The sequence below is a fragment of the Chamaea fasciata genome, unplaced genomic scaffold (genome assembly GCF_029207755.1).
Source record: "Chamaea fasciata isolate MVZ Bird 193981 ecotype frontalis unplaced genomic scaffold, bChaFas1.0.hap1 SCAF_10, whole genome shotgun sequence".
In the NCBI taxonomy this organism is placed as follows: Eukaryota; Metazoa; Chordata; class Aves; order Passeriformes; family Sylviidae; genus Chamaea; species Chamaea fasciata.
In genome coordinates, this window is record NW_027094095.1 from 15,683,949 (window position 1) to 15,706,349 (window position 22,401).

The following is a 22,401-nucleotide window of genomic DNA, read 5'->3' on the forward strand; positions in this document are numbered from 1 at the left end:
AGAGCTGACACTGTTTTTCCTCCACCCAGTCTTCATAACGTGATACCTTTTTCTTAAGAGCTAAGGTAATTAAATATCAGCAAAATCTACCAGGCTACAAAGGAACATTGCATTTTCACTGCCATAAATTTCCATTAGACAGAAAGATTTATGCTATGTACTGTTTGAAACCCTTCTGCTATCTCCAAGTTTAACCTTCTTGCACAGATCTATAACCATCAAAGCTACTTAAATGAAATATCAAATAATAAATTTCACCAAAAGAAAAGGCCTCTTTGGAAAGCCAAAAAGCTGATCAGAAAGCACTAACAGGACATTATTCATTATTAGTGTAAATATGGGCAAATCCGGAAGCATACACTGCTTCCCAGGCTAACCCCAAGACTGGAGAATTAACATTTGGGCCAGGTTAGATATTCTGGATTTTAACACTAAAGAAAAAGGAAGCAAAATTATTGCTTTTCCAAAGAGGCTGGCATTTCTTTCAGTATATTTCATTTCCACATGCTCTATAACCATATAGAATCATGAAAACATTTCCCAACAAGAAAAATTAATTAGATCACAAATATAAAGAACATTTCAACTAACCTTCTGTACCAGAAAGCGATCAGGCAGTGCTTCAGACTGACAGAAGTTATGCAAATTGGTTCCCTCTATTAGCACGACATGCAGCTTGAGGAAGAAAAATCTGTTAGAAACACAATTCAGTTTCCCAAGCTGACAGCAAAATTAGAATTTGTGGCTCACTGTTCCTCTTAACTGGAGTTACAGGGGAGAGGGAAAAAAAAAAAGCCACCCCCTCAACTCTCCAGTACAGAAGGATTTTGGTCAGTGTGGTGTTCCAGAAGCCCCTCATCTTAAAAAAAAAAAAAAAAAAATACCCCAAACCACAATCCTTCAGGATTTACTCCGGCGTGTCTTCACTAGAACCAGGTGGTGTAAAACTGGAGCGCTGCCCTGACATTGTTCCACCCAAATGCTAACACAGCCAGAAGGGGTAAGCATTTGGATGCTTTTTCTGGACCTTTTAGCTCGGTGTCTGTCAACGACTACCTGTTACTGGAACGCTCATGAACACAATTCATATAGTTCCACTCGTTTACTGAGCCTGCACAGCAGCCACGACCCGGCGCGGCCGCGGTTCGGGGGCAGTTACCGAGCCCGGGCCGCTACCACCGGGCAGCGCCACGTGTGCCTCGGGTGCTCCTTTGGGCGCGACGCCGGGTGCGGGTCCCGCGACCGCTGTCCCTCAGGGCCGGCCCGACACACGGACCCGGCCCGACACACGGACCCGGCCCTGCCGCAGCGGGACGCGCCCCGAGCCCGGCGGCGCCGGGAGTTCGGCCCCGCCCCTCGGCCCGGCCCCGCCCCTCGGCCCGGCCCCGCCCCTCGGCCCGGCCCCGCCCCTCGGCCCGGCCCCGCCCGGCGTGCTGCGGCCCGGCGGCCGCCAGGGGGCGTTTGGCCGCTGTGGCCGCCCGCCCTGAGGCAACGCGAGGCGGGGCGCGCTCTGCTCCGCGCCGCTCCCGCCCCGCCGCCCATTGTCCCCGCGCCGCCCCTCGCCCCGGTGCCGGTGCTGAGTCACGACAAGCTCGGCGCTGCCCGGGGTTGTAGGTGTTGCGGAGAGCCCTCCGGCCACCGCCTGAGCAACGCCATGGGGACGGAGGGCGCCCGCGCCCTGCTGGAGCGTGCCGGCAGGCTCACCCTGCAGACCGGCAACCTGCTCAACTGGGGCTGCCTGCGCAAGAAATGCCCGGCCACCCCCAGCGAGGAGGTGAGGGGCGGGCCGGGGCTTCCCTTCGGGGCGCTGGCGAGAAGGCTCGCCCTGGGGCGAGGGGGCCCGGGCCGGGCCGCGGGCTGGGCGGCGGCTGAGGGAGCGCTGGGTGCCGCAGGGTCCGAGCGGCGTCCGGAGCCGGGCTCGTTCCGGCGGGGCACGGCGTGGCCCGGTGCCCGTCACGGCGGGGGGTTGGCTCCCGAGCGATCCGCTTGCCGGTGCCCTCGGGAGGCGGGAGATGGGAATGACAAAACAAGAGTTTCGCTTGTTTGTTTTCGTCCGTTCGTTGTGTTCTGCCCTGTTGGGAGGTCGGCCCCCCCGTGCCCCCGGAAGCGCTTGCCCTAAGAAGGAGCGAGCCCAGCCTTCGGATGTCGGGAATGAAGGGCTAGAACGCTTTAAAATTAAAGTGCTGTCTGTAATGGCAAAGGGGATCCCTTATACTTCTCTAGTAAGGTGAAAATATGCGTAGATATGATCTTGCATTACAGATGATGAAAATTCTCTTTTCTAACCTGAAGTTAATTTAATTTCTCGGTAGTGACAGGTCTTGGGAAAAGTAGCTGTTGTCTTCTTTGAAGTGTAGAGCTGTCATTCTTTGTTAATAAGTTGAACAGAGCTTTTTAATCACCACTTTAAAAGTATTACCTTCAGCTCTATGTGTCAATACTTAGGACAGTTCTCATAAAATGTCTGGAGATCCTGTGGCCATGAACTTCAGAACCACCGTATTTGCCGTTTCATCATGACACAGGAATCTCAGAATGGTCACTTAATAATTAGTAAAACTATGAGTTTGGCTGATTATTGCTATGTAGTGACACTGGTGATAACCTAGAAGTTGGTTGGTTGCATATCATGCACAAGTGGGGGAAAGGTGTCAGGGAGGATGATGTAACAAAAAGGAAGAATTCATCATACTCTTGTTTAGCTGTCATGTGGTCATAACGTTTTGTTTGGCCTGGCTGCTTATTAAACATTCTGTGATCTGTGTGAAATAGGGCTGGATACTGTAATAAAGACATAGCTGTGTTATGATGGGCACCCTTGTGTGGGTAGTTTCCCGAGGGCCGTTAAGTAAAGAGTGGCCAATGTGCATAACTAATAGTTAAGGTATTGAAATTCAGTTGTTTACAGAGGAATCTGCTGGCTTTCCAGAGCTGCTGTACTTCCAAAAGCAAACAATTGGTATTACTTGCAATCAGCTTTTAACTCCTCTGTTTGATGCAGTCAGTTCTCAGTGGCAGAATGTAAGCTAAAATTTTGTAAACTGTGAACCCCAGTGTTAGGGGATGCAGCTGTGTTTGGAAAAGCTGATCAAAGCAGTGGAATACACTGCAGTTTCCACATGGCCTGAGGGCAAGGGAGTGCTGTGCTTTGGATGGAGTCAGAGGCCTGTGCGTAGGAACTGCAATAGAAATATGTCCTGTTAGACAGTTGCAAAGCAACAACATATAAAAATTTAGTACTGTCTCACTTGCCCTCAGAAAGGAAAGGATAATGATGTAAATTGTATCAAAATAGGATAAAGAGTTATTTTATTAAAGGGTGATTGTGCTTAGCTATTTACTGGGGGAGGTTAATTCATGCCATTTGGGTCTGGGGGTTTTTATGCAATTTTAAAGGACGGCAGGAATGTATAGGCTTTGTGTTCACGAAGTATTGCTCCTGTATTGTGTCTGATATCAGGCAGGGATGTTGACTTCTAGTTTGTGCATGGTATTAGATAGAGCTCTCTGAGTTAGGTGTCATAGGAAATGGCTGTTTGATGGTACACAAAGAAGGTGTGCACACAGTTATAAAATACACTGTGGAAAGTGAAGTAAAGCTGTGGAAATCCTCCTACCTGTGGCAGGTGGCAGTCAGGCAGTACCTGTACTTAACTCCTGGGGTGGATCAGACAGAAGCTGCAGCACTGGTACTCTATAAAATTAGTTAGCTGATTTAATAGTTACGTCTTACTATGTTCAAGAAAATCCATGATCAGAGTCTTAGTCGAGTTTATTTTGCATCTGTGGGTGAAGGAAAAGTGCAAGTGTGGGGTAGGATCTGTAGGTTCCCCCTGCAGTAAGGAAGGATTTAAAAGCATTAGTGGTTTGGCATAGTGGGGTAGGTAGGCAGTAAATGGGAAGGATTGTATGCATCTTGAAAAGAGAAGTAATTAATACAATGAGTATTTACTGGTTGATTGTAAAGTCTCATTTCTGCACTGTCACGGCACTTACGCTCTTATCTGATTACTTTTTAACTTCAGAATTTCTGCACAAAAAAACCCCCAAACCACCCCATGTCCTAGTTCTTGCTTGCTTAGCATTGTACTTTCCTTTAAAGATGGCATTGGTCTGAGAAATAACTGAAGTACAGTACTTGTATGCTGCTAAAACTCTGTGAAAGAGGAGAGAAAAATATGTACGTAAACTAGTTTGAGCAAGTTTCGTATACAAGTATGAAGGAAGAATCTTCTGTGGGGTGGTGTCGTTAGTTCAGCTGTGCAGTCTGTCCTACACATCTCTGTACTGTTGTGTTTGTTTGTGGCTGGAACATACCCACGCTTCTCTGTGAAAAACTGTTTTGTAGGTGCGGGACTGCATCCAGAAAACACTGACTGAGTGGAGCTCAAAGATCGGCCAAGACCAAAATCAGGTGGGAGAGGTGTTATGCATCTTATCCATGTTACACATGAAACTAGAGAAACAGGTAGTTGGTTATGCTTCTGAAACTTACAGTAACTATTAAATTGCTGTAAAAGTATCTGCAGCTCCAGATACCTTGAAGGAATATTTCTTGACTGCCCTTCTTTCCTTAATGTTTAGTAACTTTGGAGAGGGTAAGAAATATGGATGTAAAGAGAGAATCCCGTTGATGGTAGATGAGACAGTTCTTGCCAAAATAAAAGCAGTGGTCTGTAAGATTTTAAATTAATTACGGAGGCAAGTAAAAATAAATAAAATCTGTGTACCTGAGAAGTTTGCTAGCATGGTTGTTAAAACTCAGTGGAGAATTCGCTGAACTATGGAGATCACAGATGGCTGAAGACCATGCCATTTGGAGGGGAGCTCTGAAGCATCTGTTGTCTCAGAAATATTTTTGAAGATACAGAAGTGGCAGTTTTTCCCTTAAGAGCTAAAGACTTCCACATAAGTCTTAAAGCCACAGACATGAACATCTGACATGAAGATCTTGGTGTGTTTCCCTGCTTCGTTTTCACTTTTGCTTCTGAAGTTCAACAAAACAGTAATAGGTCCCCACTAAATTTATTATTTGCTCTGTGAAATATTGGCATGTTTCAGGGAAAAAAAAAAGGTACCCAAAAAATAAAACAAGAAGAAACCTAAATAAACTTTCTGGATTGTTTCTTTGGGTTTTGTTACCAGTTCTTGTATAATGGGGACATCAGCTGCATGTTGCTACATTCCAGACTGAAGTGTGTGGGGCAGTTATTGCTGAGTGATTTGTGGAAGAACTGATGATTGCTCAGGAAGACAACAAAAAACAAACACGTGTCTCTGTCCACCGTAGTCCTGCATTTAAAGCAGATCATTTCGTATAAGCTAGGTTTTACTGTAAGAACATGTTACTTTGCATAATTCCAAATTCTCTCATTAATTATATTGATACCCAGTAATTTAAAAAAAAAAGTTAAGTTTTGTTTAAAATGCGGACTGTATGGAGTAACTCAAAGGCTCACTTGAGAATCTTTTGGTAGCACAGCAAAAATTAGCAAAGCATTCTTGCTTGGGGCAGTGTTGAGTGTGCCTATAGTATACAAAGTCTGAGGTAGGTAAAGGCTTAAGGAAGTCACCTTGTGCCAGCTGACATGAGATGTCAGCCTAATCCTAAATGAGGTCAGGGAGTCAAATAATTACTGTCTTAAATCAGTATTTTATAGCATTTTCACTGTAGGTTTTTCATAAGCTTCACTGAAATTACAATATACTTTTATGCAAAGATGTTCCCATCCAACTCTCAAACCTCCTAAATCTGATGGGGTTCTTTTCAGCTGGTCATGAGGCTTTTTTAAAACAAAGTCCTTTGAACTGGCAGAGCAATCTTTTCACAGCATAAAATCAGAAGTACTAGAACTACTGAATCTTGTTCCAATAATTCTAATCAGTAATTCGTATTTTCTGTATTAGGGTCATATAGGGCCTTTCATATATCTTCATTATTTTGACGTCCCCTCAATGATCAAGAAGCCTTGGGTTACTTTCTTTCTGTCTTTGCATTTTTCTACTATTTTTGTTTCTAACTGCTGTAAGGCACTACTTTTTTTCTTTTTTTCTTTCTTTTGGGGATTTTTTTTTTTTAAATTACTTAAAAACATTCTTCAGGAGCTTACTGTCTCCTCTTGATGAGTTGCTCCTAAGTCTCATGTACTTACTACAGGAAACACCGGAGGTTCTGGAATGTACTGTAGCCCAAGCTCTAGAAAAAATAAATCCTGAAGAAAGGGATGAGTTGAAAGTATCAGGTAAGAACATAGTCAAAAATCCAGTGGCATGGAAAGGTTTCATACGCAGTCATTAATAGGATATTAGGGGGGTTTTTGCCCTCTTTTATAATTGCAGAATCAAATTACACTATTGCACATTGCTGTTCTTAAACATTGGCTAAGAAAGTCTTGAATTAGTGTTTCAGATTTGAAAGCAGCTCAGCATTTTTCTAATTTAACTTACATCACCTCAAGATATTTTAAATGTATTATGTGAGTCTTTGACATTTTTGAAGCAAAATATTACAGATAATACTGGAATTAAGAAATAGCATTGGAAGCACATTTGTTTGCATAATTTTTCCAGGTTGAATATGATGAACTTGAAGGAGGCAGTCCAAACTAACACTAGTACATTTTGAGTCTCAGTAAGTTGTGAAGAAGTCTGTTTGTACTATTACATTTGGGGTTTTTTATACAGGTTGTTACGGTTATTGGTTCGTGTCTTGATGCTTTACAGCTTATTACATCATCTAACTGGATGATTTCTTGTTCTGAGACTGCACAACTTCTTTGAAATTAAGAGAATGGGGTCTTTATTTTGCAGTCACCTTTCAAAAGAGTTGGGGTTTTTCCAATTTTTTAAGGAATTGGTGTATATTCTAAAACTGTTTAACCAAAAACTCATTAGTAGTGTGTATAGCAAAAATAAATGGCTATATATTAGTAATACCTCTCTTGTCTAGTTATTGATTCCAATTTGTTTGAAAATAGCAAAGCTTTTCATCGTTGGATCAAACTCTTCATCAATCAGAGATGCAGTTGACCTGGGTAAGTGTGGAACTCAAAGTCAAGTTAGGATTTTTTTTACTCTAGAACTTAGATGGAAAAAGTTCTAATGTTATTTCTAAGAGGTATATTTAGTCACTGTCACAAATATATCCTGTTTTCCTGTTAAGGGAGACTTAGTTAATCAAATCTATTTGCACAATAGCTCAGTCAGTAAACTTATTAAATGGATCACTGTGACCTTGGATCCACAAATTCAAATCTGATTGCTTGCTACAAGCAGGAGCAAGTTTTTATTCTTTCACACAAAACTTGTTAAAAAGTAAATAGCATGTGATGTTTTAATAGCAGTGATTCAGCTGTTCTTGCCAGTTCTTGTTAGTTGCATTTAACATAATGAACTTTGCTACTAACTGTGTAGTCTTTCAGAGATTATTTAGGAAATAAAATAATGCCGCAAGTAGCTGGTGAAATAGCTCAGTTTTACTGAAAATGCCATACATTGTGTTGTGTCTACATAAAATTGTGTTTGCCTTATATAGCAATAATTGTGAGGAGCACTGAACTTCACTGTTTTGGAAGATTGTTGGGCTTCAGGGGTGACCAAAGAAGAAGGAGTCAGATATCGTTATTCTCTACTGATGCCCCAATTAATAGACTATTTATTGTAAATTTTACTACCATTTGTCAAACATACAATAATGGACTCCTCCTCTTGAAGAAAATAAGTAATTTAGCTGGGTAATTCTTTTTGCTGTGCTGAAGAGGCCTCATGACTTGCATTTTTCCTAAAGTTCAGTGAAACTCCAAGACTTCCACTTTTCCCTGGCAAATTAAGTCTCTGTATTTGGTGTGCTTTTAGTCAAACTCCTCACACATATCAAGTACTTTTTCTAACCCACATCCTGTACTTGAGTTATAGTTCAGAATGAAAGCTACAAATTTTAAAAGAATTTGAGAGTGAAGGAATAGAGAATTTTCATCAGTGTCTTCAGGGAAAAATACAGTTCTAACATTAAAAAGGAGGGAAAAGGTTCATGCTCTTGGAAATTTTCTGTTAGTTTTGGTTTTTGCTGTTTTCTTTCTTTCCCAAGACTTAGAATCCTTAGCTGTATGCTTGAATCTTTGCTATAAAGGCTGTGTTATTATTCTTGACTGCAGAGTTTCAAATGGTGAATAGAGAGCTAGCAGAGTGAAGTAGGAGGTGTGGTTTTTGCTAAATTTGAAGAGTCGTGCTGTTTACACTCATATCTGATAAAAGATTTTGCAGTGTCTGTTCTTCTTCTTCAGCGTGTTCTGCCCTTGGAGTTGCTCAGTTGGACTCAGTCATTATTGCCCCACCTCCTGTCGAAGATGGAATTAACCTGTCCTTGGAATATTTGCAACCTTATTGGAAAGAACTTGAAAATCTAGTTCAAAACAAAAAGATTGTTGCCATAGGTACCTCTGACCTAGATAAAACGCTGTTAGAGCAGCTCTATCTATGGGCACAGGTGAGAACCAATTTCCTATTCATAGCATTTCTTAGGACAGAGTAACTGCTTGCTTTGTTGGCTGACACATTGTTACAAACTTGTATTATAAATGGTTTTATATACAAAATATTAATTAGCCCTGTAATTTTCAACATTTTGTGGATGGTCACAAACTCAAATATGACTGTTGCTTGTTCAGTGTTCTTACATACTGACCAGTGACAGCTGGAAACCACAGGTCTGTTCAGCAGCAGGTTCTTTGAAGTACTGAAGGTTTGAGTTTTGGATTCTTTTATAACTTAGGAAGGATTACAAACAGTACTCTTAAACCTTCAGATTTATTCCAGTGACTATGAAAATGTAGCTTTTTTCACTTTAAGCTGTGTTACAAAGAGAGGGATTTCCCCTTAGGAAAATTATGCTTTAATGGTAAGTTAAATATAAAGAGAAAGACAAGCTCTGAATGAAATTTCACAATACTTTGTTGTCCAGAGTGACTAATTCATAGCACCATAAAATGGGTTGAAAGGTCATTTAGTTCCAAGCCTCCTGTCATGGGCAGGGACACTTTCCACTAGACCATGTTGCTGAGAGCTGCATCCAACCTGGCCTTGAACATTTCCAGGGATGGGGCAGCCATCCAGCACTTTTCTGTCCCTCAGCACCCTCACAGTGAAGAATTTCTTCCTAATACCTTAGCTAAACCTGCCTTGTTAGTCCAGAGTGATTCCCCTTGTCTTATCACCATATGCCCTTACAAAAAAATCCCTCTCCAGCTCTTTTGTAGCCCCTTTAAGGTACTGGAAGGGACTCTTAGGTCTCTCTGGAGCCTTTTTTTCTTCAGGCTGAACAATCCCAGCTCTCTCACCCTGTTGCCGTAGGAGAGGTGCTCCAGTCACCCGATCATCTTTGTGACCCTCAGTGTTTTATGTACACTGAGAAAGGGCAATTGCAGGATTTAATGACCACCTGCATGGTGATCATGAATGCAGTTTGTGAGAAAAGAGAAAGTCAGTGGAAGAGCATCCCTTTTAACTTCATCTGATTCAAGCACTTGCCTGAAGGCATGCAAAACTGCAAATTACTCTATCCTTAACAAAAATGTATTTACATTTTTTTAAATTTGAAGTCTTTTTCAAACTAACATTCCTGTAATGCTTTTACTAGACAGGGAGGAGAAAAAGCTGCTGCTGTTTTGGGAGCATAGTGGACAGGAAGCCAGAGTGCAGTGGGTTAGCACTCATCTTGCTATGGCAGCACCTGAAGTTAGATCCCACTCCTGTTTTGGGCTGTGCGCTGCAGGGAATTGCAGGTGTTGCAGCTGCTTACATTAATTAATCATGCAGAATTAATTAGCCTTTCTCAGACTTCAATGGTCAAAGGCAAATTGTTCAAAGCAAAATTTCTGTTGTAGTAGAAGGCATGGGGGAAACAGCTAATATAAGTACATTAGTATTTTTTTCTTATAAAAGTATTTTGTTACTCTCAGGTGAAACCAAGTAGTAATCAGGTGAACCTAGCTTCCTGTTGTGTGATGCCACCTGATCTCACAGCATTTGCAAAAGAATGTGACATACAGCTGTTAACTCACAATGACCCCAAAGGTAAGACTTTGCCAGTTAAGTAAACAGAAGACTTCTAAATGCACTTATTCAATACAAAATTAGGAATAATCTTTCCCAAACTTCAAAGTTTGCTATATTTGAAGCCCGAACCAAGGATTCTTAAAGTCTCTCCTTTATAAAACATCTCTGTTAACTTATTGCTGTTGCTCCCTCCCCTTCCCCCTGCCCCTTCTTGAAACAATCTTGCAGCCTTGGATAATTTCTTGAAATACTTCTGATCAGAGAAAACAAAGTAAATAGAAGAACAACCTACTGAGAAATCTGTGCCATGTTTATTTCCACAAAATGGAGATAAAGTGGAATGAAATGTATTAAATGTATTGCTGAAGACCAGTAAATGACAAATGAAAGTGTACTTGCCTGGAACTTGTGAAATAGATTACATAGAAATGTTGATGGTCAGTCAATTTTTGAGTAGTTTGGTAATACTAGATCTGTAAACTTAACTAGTCTTTAAGTAGGATTCTTTCAATGTCTTGCCTTCTTCGAATAACATTATTGCAAAAAGAGTTGTTAATACTTCACTTTTTAATACCGTGATTGATTTGCTAATTGACTGTAGAAATTGGATGCTTTCCTTTGAGCTGTAGAACTGAGTTACCAGCTCTCTACAATATTCTGGGATATAACATTTGTTTCTCTCATACATCATCTATCTTCTTCACTCTTAAGAACACCTTAAGGGTGTTGGACGCCTTAACACTTTGTTGGAATTATGAAAAAGTATTAATATTTAGTTAATTCCTTCCCTACATTCTTGGTTATGACTAATTATTCATGATGATACTTTTCCTTCCTTCTCTTTTCTGTATGACCCCAAAGAAAAAAGTATATGATGCATTTCTTATGAAGTATATACTTCATAGTACCCCTGTTACAACTAATGAACTTCATCAGTGCCTGAGCAGGATTTATCACTGCTCTGGCTGCATGCAAGATGAATTTCCATTCAATCTGACAATTTCCATGTCTTGTGAAGTCCAAATGCAACTTGCAATTTAATAAATAGTCTCCATTGAAAGTCATGAAATGAAGGAGAAGACGATTTGATAGAAAACAACGCAAGTTGTAATTACTTTATGTGTTGTTTGCTCAGCCTAACTTTTCTGTAATGGTCAGCTGAAGAGTATCGAGACTTTTTTGTGAGCACTCCTCACCAAAGACATTGTTCTCTTGATGAACATTCCAGAGGAAACTGGGATTTGTACTTGGCTTCTTTTCCTGCTTTGTGGCATTTAATCCCACTTTTCTTAAAAGTTTTCTGGGCTTATGGTTATTATGAGCCCATTTATGGGAGGTACTGTAAATGCTGAGTTTCCAGTGACTGCAGAGGTAACTCTGAATGCTCAATACTTTACTGATTTCAGCCCTGTGCTTTTACTCACCTCTGGCTTGTCTAGCTACCTTCTCAAATTTAATTTTCATTTTCTCTCACGAATGACTCTGCTGATCAACTCCATTTGATATTCCAAAGTCTCAGTTAGTTTTGTGGGAAATAGTGTTGCAAAAGAAGTGTCCTGAAGATTTATTCTGTAATATTCAGCTGCTTTTACCCTAAATGTATTCTGGAAGAGTGGATCTGAGGGGTGTGTGGTACCACTTAAGATCTTGACTGTAAGAAAAGGCTTCTCTTACTAAGTGTTGCTTTTTGCAGCTGTTTACATGACATTATTTTAAGCATAAATATCCCTTTTTAACTTCAGAATTACTTTGTGAAGCAAGTTTCCAAGAAGGTCTCCAGGAAAGCATCCAGAACGTGAAAGCAAACGAGTGGATTCCTTTATGGCTTCTGCGGTATTCAGTCATTGTTAAAAGCAGAGGAATTATCAAGTCCAAAGGCTATATCATACAAGCTAAAAGAAATACATCTTAAAACACTTTTTTTTTTGTAAAGGCTGTTTAAATTTCTTTAGGGTGGGGGAACATTGCATTTTTCATAGCAAGATTTTTACAGCATTTATAATGAACTATCAAAAGTTGTAATTATTCAGTGTGATGTCAGTAGAAGTGTCTGTAGTGTTCTAACACTTATTTTTCTTTCTTAACTATTATCGTGCAAAATATGAAATATTTTGGGGCTTTTTTAATTGAAGTTACCTATAGAGTAACAGTTTAAAATAATCTTCTTTTTATGACCAGTTCACTGTAAAAATTATCATTATATTTTAGCTGCCATTAGGTAGTATGGAGAAACATATATTTTTTGTTTTTTAAAAAAATAAATTTCTGTAAATCATACTTACATGGTGGGCACACATTTCAAGCATTCAAAGACTAGCTTTTATAGAAAATTGTCATCTTTTATGATACAATATCCCCAAAAAATTAAGCTGGTATCTCATTACTTGATTTATATAGGCAGGTCAGCTGTTTAATTTGCAAGGATGGGAAAATTGGTTTATTTTTAATAGAGTGGAAAAAAACCCTATGATTTAGAAGAAAATGCATCTTCCAAATTACTTTCTGACTGTTACTTGAATTCCTTTTGGCTTCTTTGTGCTTCGATATGCCTCATGTAGTGCTCGCACAAGTGTGATGGCATTTTTACTGTTTGGAATAGAAAATGTATTAATAGTGAATGTTTGAAATAAGATTTGAAAACATGCGATGAAGAAATCTGTTAATCAAAAACTGAATTTTGCCTGTCTCCTTCTCAACTGTGGCTTGTTTTTTTGCTACTTGTGAACTACTCAAGCAAGCAATTAGCCAAGTAGAATAGACAGTAAATGGTGATGCTGTTCACTAAAATTAATTGCTTCTTTTGCACCTGCCTGGGAAACATGTTCCTGGAGTGCCACTCAGGAAAGATGAAGCAAGGTTTATCTTGAATTTGGGTATCTTTCAGATTGGCAGCAGTTTAGCAAACTGGCTTTTTAATCCCAGAGAGATTGCTGCAGCTAAGGCAAAGCTTTTGGTTTAATGTATCTTTCTATCAAAAAGGCCTTTCCCTTACCTTGACCTTTAAATCAGGGTAGGTAGCTAAAGTTCAACTTGTAGTTTAGCAGGAACTTTGATACCAAGTGTATATAATAGTAAATTACATCTCAATTTCAGACAGAGGCGTGGCCTCATACTGATACTAGTCATTAACTTTGTTGTACATATTTTGAGATTTGGACTGTAAGGGAATGGTTTTTCACCAACATCTTTCCAATTCCTTATATAGGCAGCGAGTGGAATTTGAATGCCTGTAGGTAGTGTCTGGAGTGTCAGCTTCCTGTAATCCATTCCACTAAGTTCAATGATGAAGGTTTTTCAAGGTACCTTAGTCCTCAAATATCATATTTGTAGTGGCAAATAGCAGGAATTTTTCTTGGCTTCTTCAGTTCTTTTGATAAATGAGAGAAACTGGGAATTGAAACTAGTAATGCATCAATAAAAGTTTGGATTTTTTTTTTTCTCCTAATAAAAACGTAGTAGTTTCTTTTTAATGTTGGGCCGGTTTGTATCAGAGTTCAAAATTACACGAGTTAATTCAAAACTTCCCTGCTAGCTCTGTGTTGTGTGCTTATGATTTAACCACTACCTGTAAGCTCTGTCTATATTTGGCTGATTCTGTATCGTATTAGATTTGTGTATGTGCTCAGTTTTTCATATTGAAATACTACGAAACAGCAACTGTGCTAAACCAATGTAAAGGCTTCTCTAATGGGATAATGATTTATTTCCTTTCTGTAAACTGCTAATAGTTTGCTTGCTGTACAAAAGTACCTTTTAAGACGTGGCATTTCCAGAGTCGCCAATTGCATAATACTTTTATCAAGTTACCACATTATCTCATTCGTTTGGTTTGCATCAAGGTGGGCGAGAGGGGATTTCCTTCCATGAGAAACGTAAAAGTTTAACTAAAATTTGAAACTCCCGTAGGCTTTTCAGTGCAGCATTTTACACTGTCACACATCTTACACTTTTCCAAGTGCCTGCGCCCCGCGGTTCCCCCATGTCCTAGCCCGCGTGGCGGGGCCGGGCCGGGCCGGGCGGGCGGGGCCGGGCCGGATCCTCCTTCCCTCCGCGGGGCCCGGAAGGGCGGGCGGCAGGAAGGAAGGAGGGCAGGAGGAAGGGGCGGGAGCAGCGCGGCGGCAACATGGTGAACACCAGGCGGGCGGCGGCGGCGCGGCGCCGGGAGCAGGGGGCGCGGGCAGGCGGCGGCGGCGGCAGCCCCGGCGATCCCGATGGCGACCCCGACGCCGCTCCCGCCGGCGCGGCAGAGGTGAGCGGAGCCGGGGGCGGGGCGGGCAGCGGGCGGGCGCTGCAGCCTCCGCACGGAGCGGGGCCCGGACGGGCGCTGTCTGTGCGCCCGCCCGGCCTGGCCGTGCCGCAGCCGGCCCTGCGGGGCGGCAGCAGCCGCCGGAGGTCGTTGGTCCATTTAGCGGTGGGAGTTAAAGGTTAAAGCTTTTTCTTGCTTTGCGTGACAGATGCGGTAGCATTTCTCTGTCACCTAAAATAATACTTAGCAGATCATGCCTTGTTTTGCGATTGCTGAGAGGCCAGTGTGTTCGCAAACTTAAAATTGATTTTGGGGCACGTTTTGACAGTTTGTAGTATTTAGGGGCTTAGAGTTGAGGAAGTCTTGGAATATTTATGAACGTTTTTTCTGAGTTTGCTTCCCCTGACAACTTGACAGAACTTCTTAGAATCAGGAGATATTTGTTTATATTTCTTAAAGGATGTGTGTGTTTCTTCTCCTGCCCTGACCAAAATAAAGTAGAGATATAAGCAAGGCGTGGTTTGTCAAGGCTTCTCCCACACAGATAGGGCTACACAGAGACATGTAATATGCTGTCAGTTTACGTAGATTTGTTTAAAAAGATTCTTAGTTATTCTTTTAGCATTCTTTTTATGTAGTTTATCTGTCAATACTATACCTTTATTTTACTCCTTTTCTAGGTGGGATCTGCTGAAATTAGTACTCCTGTGACTAGGAGGATGACTAGAAGAGCTAAATCAGTGTGTAAGCCAGAGGTGGTTCAGGAATGTCCGCTTGATGAGTTGGAACATGCAGAAATGAAATCAGATGTCAGTGGTAGCTCAGAGATGCAGATCACTAGGAATGAGAACACAGCTGTTCAGTCAGCACAGTCAGTTGCTGAACCACAAGCTGATGGTGATGTGTCAGAAGCAGAATCAAACTGCTCTTCTGTATCTGGTTTCCAGACACCTTTGTTTGTAAGAGTAACACGAAGGCGACAAATTGTAATTCCTTATCCACCAGATTCTGCTGACAAAAAGAGACATGACAATACAGCTTTTGTCAATAAGTTAAGTAGGATTCTGGATGAAGATGATGTCTCTGAAGCTGAGTCTTGTTCCTCTGCTGTTTCTGGTGTCCAGATGCTTGATGTTCCCACAAGTACAAGGAGCAGACAAAGTAAAAAGAAATTGCAGGCACACAGAGTTTGTGAAGCCCAGAGTGAAGGTACTTCTGAGGCAGAATCATGTTGCCTGATTTCTCATGTGGAGCCATCTGTCACTACCAAACGAATTACTAGGAGCATGCAAATGAAATCACAAGCAGAAAATACTAAGCAGACTGAGAAAAAAAAGAGATTTGTTTCAGAAGATGAGAATTTACTTGAGGGCATTACTGAACCTGAGCCCATAATAATTTCTGATTCTGGACCTACTGCAGAACTTGTCAGTGACACAGAAGATGCTTCCACCCTCATTGACAGTAATAAAGAACCCAGGTCACCTAAAAGCAAATGTGCTTCCAAACGCACTAATGCAACCCAGAGTGAAGACACGAACGAAAACATTTTAAATGATGTGACATCTAGTCTTACAGAAACAAAACAAAGAGACGCTAGATCACCTGTGAAAAAACCAAAACAAAATACACAGTCTGTTGAGATAGACCATTCAGAAGCAATATGTGGCCAAATACAAGATGACAGTAAAATACTTGCGAGGGAGGAGAAATTAGAGTGTGTGGCTGTTTCTTTGACTGACTGCATGAGTCCCAAACAATTTCTAGAATCCCTAGGACAAGTGACACCAGATGAAAGTAAAAACATTCCAGAACGTGAAAGAGCAGATGCTGAGGCAGATGCACAGCAGTCTTTCTTGTGTGATGATGAATTAAAGAAGAGTAAGCAAACTAGTGCAGTGAGCAGCCCGTCAGAGGACATGGCTGTTGCACAGACAACTGCAAGCATTGGTAAAAGCGGGATGCTCAAAATTGGTGCAAACAGTGGTGACAACCAAACAAAAGAATACGAGGTATCCCACAGCAGTGAAAAACCAAGCAGTGATAATTACTCTGTTGCATTGTTTCTGAGCAGCAGTGACAGTGATGACTCTGAAGATAGTGATGTGGCAGTCATAGATACAGTTGATGAGAATCTGTGTTATAAAAAGTCAGATGAGAAAACTCCGTCCCCCAAAAAATCTTTAGAAAGCAGTTCACTGCACGTTGACGGTCTTTTTGCAATTGATACTGAGCCCGGCATGAGTTCCAGCCAAAAGTATTATCTGGATGATGTAGACCAAGACAGTGATGCTGAAAGTAAGCATGAAGGAGGTGAAAAAGATAAAGAATCAGACTTGGAAGAGGATGAAGAGGACTTGATAGATGAAGATGAAAAAGATGAAGATGATGATCTGTTGAAAAATAAGGTTGACATGTAAGTATCTTGCTAGGAATAGCTAAAGAGTCTGCGTTTCATTTAAGCATATGCACATTAGACTATGCACATTAAGTGCAGAATAAATAAGGGACCAGTCTCATCACATGTCCTGTTGCTGCAGAAAATGGTGTTGGATGAATTATAAAATATGAGTATGGTCCATAAATTTAGGTTTTGGGATGTTATTCAGTTTTGAATATAGTAGGAACAGAACTGTGAAAATTTTTTTTGGCATCTGGAGGCCTTGTACGTGTTTAGCTTAAAAAACAATGTGAAACTGTATTAAACTGGTCAGGCTGACTGAATTGGTTATTCAAGTCACTGTTTTGTTAATTTTTTTTCCGGTTGGAATGTAGATAACAAAAGGTCCAGTAAATTCTTTATGCATTGCCTGATTAGATCATGCTTTTTAAAGTTGCATATAATTTTATGTGTCAGTACTTACTGTGCTGTGAAACCTAGCATGGAATCCGAATAATTTAGGTGGAGTGATACTTCTTGAATTCTTGTAGACCAGCTACTGCAAAAATCCCTTCTTGTGTTTAAAGCATAATACTCTTTTAGGTTGGATAAATAAGTTTTAATCTAGTAAAAACCTTCAGGTAGGCCAGAAGTCTTAGCTAAGAAAACAGCCAAGCATCCAGTGTGAAGGCCTTATTTTATAAAATTAGTCACAGTTTGGTAAAAAGTTGTTAAAGGGCTTGTATTAATAAGCATTCAAGGTACAGTAAATACCTGTTGTACCTCTTTAGATATTACCAACTTTTCACCATTGTAGTTTAGAGCTTTTAAACATTCTTGTCATGAAAAACAGCCATTGTACATTGTTTGTGGACGCATTCCTTTGGCTGCCTGAATGAAGCAATGAAACAAATGTGAACATACTAACTTTGAAATTTCATAGAACCATCAGGGCTCTGAGCCATTGACCACGACCCTCTCAATGCAACCATCCCATCCAACCACTTTCTTATCCAAGTTTAATGACTTTGTTCCTAATATGGTTGTACAGACAAGGACTTAAATGTTCCTACCATGAATTCTAGTTTCTTCATACTTCTTATTAAGAGTTGCAGTATTTTAGCACCAATATGTTTGGGTTTTTTCTCTTTAGCTAACAAGCTTGTCAGTGTATAGAAGGATGCTGGTCATAAGTTCTTCTGGCAAGGTTAAGCAAATTTAAGAATTCAGTGGTACAGAAGATAATAATATCCAAGGTGAGAGTCCAGCATTAGAGTTAATATGAAAGATTTGTGGAAGTGATTCCACAGGTATTTTTTTAATAAGAAGTCTTATTTCATATAATGGCATGGATCTCCCCACACCTGTCATTTCAGAATTACATAATCTAGATAACAAGACTTAAAATCATTGCAGAACCGAACCTAATTGGGAAGAATAAAAAAAATATTTTTTCTGTTCATCTTCCTCAGAGGACAGTGGAAGGTTTAGCTGCATGCATGTTACAATGTTCTAATAATGAACTATTTCTCCTTTAGTTTACATCTTTCCAGTAGCATAGACCCTGGTTTGAATATCAAGAAGCTTGGAGGTTTATATATCAGTTTTGATGCAAAAAATCAGAAACCTAGATCAAGTGTAATTGAATCACTGAAGGAGAAGAAGAAGAAGGACCAGGTAATGTATTTACAATTATTCAGTTATCTCTGACTCCAGTAACAGGAAGATGTTAATCTAAGAAGGTTGGTTTGTTTGATTTTAAAGAAGTATCCTTTTCATGATTCATTGAGGACGTACATACTTTCTGACCCAAGTGTGGTGTTAATTTTGGTTTTAATGGTGAATATTTAAATATGCCTGACTTTTCAGAAACTGAAAAACAGTGCAAATTCTAGCATTTCCTTGTAAAATAATCCGAAGTTGGTTATACCTGGAGTTTTGCCTAACGATACACAAGCTTAAGGTCTGCTGACAAGATATTTATTCCATAGCCAGAATGAATTCTAATAAATAAAAGTCTATAGCCTGGTATGGACTTAGCAGATTTTTTTCAAAAGCACCCTTTGAAGTAAAGAGAATGTGTTATTTTTGTTGAGACTCTTTGCTTTGGCTTATCCCTGATACTCCTCTTTACTCCAGAGGATTTGCTGTCTCACATACTCCAGAGCAAGTCAACTGCTTTCTGTTGTTGCCCAGTGTTCTCTTTTGAAGATCCTTACTTACTGCTCATGTATTGCATTAGAATGCTTGCTTAGATTCTGCATGATTCCTTTAGTAGGTTGTGTAAATACAGTTAAACAGTAAAATTTGTATCAGTGAGGTGGCTCTCTAATGTTCAAAAAATCGTTACAGCTCTTGCAGAAGAGTGTAATAACTCCAGACTTTGAAAGAAAGGAATGTGTCCCACCCTACAGGGAGTCACTTCACCAGCTAAAGAAACAGCGCAGGGTAAGTGAAGAACTGCCTCAAGTAATGAAACAAGCCGTGGTAGAAAGCTGCATGCTGGGACTCTGTGCATATCCAGGCCTCATTGGAAATTGAGTGATGAACTGCAATTTACTTTCTTCTTTGAGTTGTCCTGTGAAAAGCCATCCTTTCAGTCACCAGCACAGTGAAGTGAATGGTTATGGTACTCTTTTATAATAGTGGTCATAGAGTATGTGTTTTAAGGGTACATATTTGCATTCTATAGGCTTTATCTGTCTTTTACAGGGAGGAGTTCCCTTTTCTGTCCTGTCCTAGTTAGTGCATGCAGATTCATTGTTGTTGGTATTGCATCCTAGGCAGAGCGAGAGAAAACAACAGGTGATGGCTGGTTTGGTATGAAAGCCCCAGAAATCACGAGTGAATTGAAAAATGATCTTAAAGTTTTGAAAATGAGAGCTTCATTGGACCCTAAGCATTTCTATAAGAAGAATGATAGAGATGGTCTCCCCAAGTACTTCCAGGTAAGGAAGGTGGCATTGCACTGCTGAAGTTTTGAACAGCTGTTTAAGGATACCTAATAATGCCTATTTTGTAGGTAGTTTCTATGTTCATTTAATTTTCTGTCTTAATTATTAAAGTGTTTTGATTACTTGGCTGGAGTTTGCAACTGTTTGACTTTGTGTTGCATGTATGCTGTTGATGTTTTTAGCTTTGGCTGATCTCGTAGAAGTGAACAAATACCTTACTGAATCCATGTTTTGAACCCTCGGAGGACTAGATTTTCACTGCTTTTTTGGAGTACTGGCCTTTTTAAACAAGTGTGTAGAAAATAATTGGCTTTTGTTTTCTTACCAGCTGATGCAGTTTAAATGGAGACAGCTACCTTTGTGATAAGCTGAAATTTTTGCTACTTGTAGCTCTCAGCTTTGAAATGGTTTGCATCCTTAAAAATCACTACGGAAGGCTGTGCAATCTTAAAGCTCAGGCCTTCCTCTCTGCACTATGCAAGGAGACCAAAAGGGACTCTGCATACAAAACATGACTTATTTATTTGGGTATTTTGCACTTCAGTTAAGCAGCTATCATTCTCATCTCTTCTGTAGGTGTCTTCACACTTATTGCTGGGGATTTAAAAAAAAAAAAAAAAAAGGCAAAATTATCAACATCTTGCCGTTCATGTACAGTAAGAATGTTTTCATTTTTGTTTCCTAGGTTGGAACTGTAGTTGATTCTCCCATAGACTTTTACCACAGTCGAATCCCTAAGAAACAGAGGAAGAGAACAATTGTGGAAGAGTTGCTTGCAGATTCAGAGTTCAGAAGGTATCTAAAAGTAGTTTTGTAATTCCAGTATCCCTTGTGAAAGAGGAGTATTTTTAACTCTGTAGCCATTTTCGGTTTTATTCAGCTTGTAGAGTGGGTTTTTATACTTTAAAGAAAAATTTTTAGTCTTTTAGCACTTCCATGGTACTGCCATTTAGAAGGTCTAAGGAACCTTTATCTAAGGGGAAATTAGACTGAGATAATGTATATTTCATCTTCATTAAAGGGTTTTATCCAGCATTGGTCATCACTGTTGGCAGCCATTCTTAAAGACTGATTATTTTTTCTTGGCATAAGAAAAGATAGAAAAGAGCAGCCTGTAATTCTGTGAATGTTGATATTATTTCATTTTATAAATGCATCAGTCTGCCACCTGTCATGGGAATAAAAATTGTGCTAGAAGATTTACTTGAAGATTATGTTTGGATTAATTAATGTCTGCATGGCCTACAGTTGTTGGAGTAGATCATTTAGTTGGTCCATTTTGGTATTGGTTATTTCATGATGTTAATCTACACTTCTCTTTTCACATAATGACATGAAGTAGTGCATGATTTGGGATTATAGAGTTAATTTTGTCAGACTTGTAAATTACCTATAATGTTGAGAAGGCAAGTTACTATATCTATTTCTTAAGTAGTTTTCTGGTTTGACCTGATCTATTAGGTATTTATTAGAAAGTAATGTATTTAAAAACTAATGTATTTGAAATTTGATTTGTTACTGTATATTATGGCTAATTAAGGGGTTTAATCATGTATTTCAGCATTAGTGAGGTTTTGGTGTTGCATTTAAAGCCTCAGCGCTGCTCACTGTGTGTCTGTCATGCTCACCGTTGAAGGTACCTAAGAGTCTGTGTTAGAGGAGCTAGCAACTTACATTCAGCAGTTACCCTGCTTGTTGTTTGGTATTCACCTCATCTCAGTTTTCTATCTGGAGTACTGTAAGGTTTATTATCTTGAGCGTGGTGAGAAGGCACTATAAAAGTGGGTGTCATTTCTTCATGGTATTGTCGAAACTGTTGAGTCTTCCTCTTATGAGCAGTAGCAGTGTTTCAGCAAACTGTCCAAAATGTGACTGCATATGCAGTGAAGACCCCTTCACCAAAATTAATTACAAAACTCAGTAGAATTTACTTCCAAATCAAATTTACCTGCATTTATCATTGATCCAACTGTTGATTCCCCTTTACTTATGCATAAGTGTATAAATCAAAGAATGTGATTCAGAAAACATGAGAAAACTCAGTTTGGCAAATAACGTGCATAGAGTACTGTCCATGTTGCTTTTTTTTGAACTTTGGTTTGCCATGCTTAAAAGTAAATTATCTATTTTATTCAGATATAATAAAAAGAAGTATCAGGAGATCATGAGTGAAAAAGCAGCTTTTGCAGCAGGGAAGAGGAATCGGAAGAAGAAGAAGTTTCATAATTAAGAATTGAAGAAAAATACCAAGCTGGAACAACTTATTTGTTATAAAACTCTCTTACAGAATGCTTTGGTTGTGGTGTTTTGTTTGTTTGTTTGTTTTTTAATATTGCAGGTCATGTGCAAATTGACGTTTAGGGAAATTTCTTGCCATGAGAGTTTGCTAGGAAGCTTTAGCAAATTATCAGGTGTTTCAATTTAAATTAATTTAGATTTTAAAATTACTTTTTATTTTAATTAATATTTGCGTAAAGCGAAAATGATATGAAAGCAGAAATGATATGAAAGCATATTGTTAGATCTGAGTGCAAAATTCAGCTTCACAGACTGTGGTCTTCTCAGGCTTCAGACTTCACATCAATTAATTAGTAAATTCAGTTTAAAGTTACATGTGTAATTCATCTTGACACATATTGTGTGCCAGAATATTTTCCATGACTTGTCAGAGGTGCTGTTGGCCAAAATTGTAATGGAAGGTATTGAAAAATGGTTTGGTTGTGAAGGGTTTATTTCAACACTGACCATAATAGTATAGAGAATGTCCT

General features: G+C 39.8%; 2 protein-coding genes across 2 annotated transcripts; both read left to right on the forward strand.

Annotated features, from left to right (window-relative positions):
• Positions 1 to 1,493: 1,493 nt before the first annotated feature.
• GCLM (glutamate-cysteine ligase modifier subunit) lies at positions 1,494 to 13,864 on the forward strand. Its single transcript, XM_066192449.1, has 7 exons — positions 1,494 to 1,774; positions 4,349 to 4,414; positions 6,158 to 6,242; positions 6,978 to 7,034; positions 8,283 to 8,485; positions 9,957 to 10,071; positions 11,796 to 13,864. The coding sequence occupies exons 1-7, from the start codon at positions 1,655 to 1,657 to the stop codon at positions 11,963 to 11,965; spliced, it is 816 nt and encodes a 271-aa protein (XP_066048546.1). The 5' UTR covers positions 1,494 to 1,654; the 3' UTR covers positions 11,966 to 13,864.
• Positions 13,865 to 14,146: 282 nt separating this feature from the next.
• DNTTIP2 (deoxynucleotidyltransferase terminal interacting protein 2) lies at positions 14,147 to 21,922 on the forward strand. The gene is made up of 7 exons (XM_066192443.1): positions 14,147 to 14,302; positions 14,980 to 16,715; positions 18,218 to 18,356; positions 19,032 to 19,127; positions 19,463 to 19,627; positions 20,319 to 20,428; positions 21,770 to 21,922. The coding sequence occupies exons 1-7, from the start codon at positions 14,177 to 14,179 to the stop codon at positions 21,861 to 21,863; spliced, it is 2,466 nt and encodes an 821-aa protein (XP_066048540.1). The 5' UTR covers positions 14,147 to 14,176; the 3' UTR covers positions 21,864 to 21,922.
• The last annotated feature ends 479 nt before the right edge of the window (positions 21,923 to 22,401 follow it).

Excerpts from the sequence above, each read along its gene's own strand:
- DNTTIP2 (XM_066192443.1), top strand. The coding sequence starts at position 14,177 with ATGGTGAACACCAGGCGGGCGGCGGCGGCGCGGCGCCGGGAGCAGGGG. Across the intron at positions 19,128-19,462 it reads AGCTAAAGAAACAGCGCAGG|GCAGAGCGAGAGAAAACAAC; the intron begins GTAAGTGAAGAA and ends ATTGCATCCTAG. Across the intron at positions 20,429-21,769 it reads GCAGATTCAGAGTTCAGAAG|ATATAATAAAAAGAAGTATC; the intron begins GTATCTAAAAGT and ends TATTTTATTCAG.
- GCLM (XM_066192449.1), top strand. The coding sequence starts at position 1,655 with ATGGGGACGGAGGGCGCCCGCGCCCTGCTGGAGCGTGCCGGCAGGCTC. Across the intron at positions 4,415-6,157 it reads TCGGCCAAGACCAAAATCAG|GAAACACCGGAGGTTCTGGA; the intron begins GTGGGAGAGGTG and ends TACTTACTACAG. Across the intron at positions 6,243-6,977 it reads GGATGAGTTGAAAGTATCAG|CAAAGCTTTTCATCGTTGGA; the intron begins GTAAGAACATAG and ends GTTTGAAAATAG.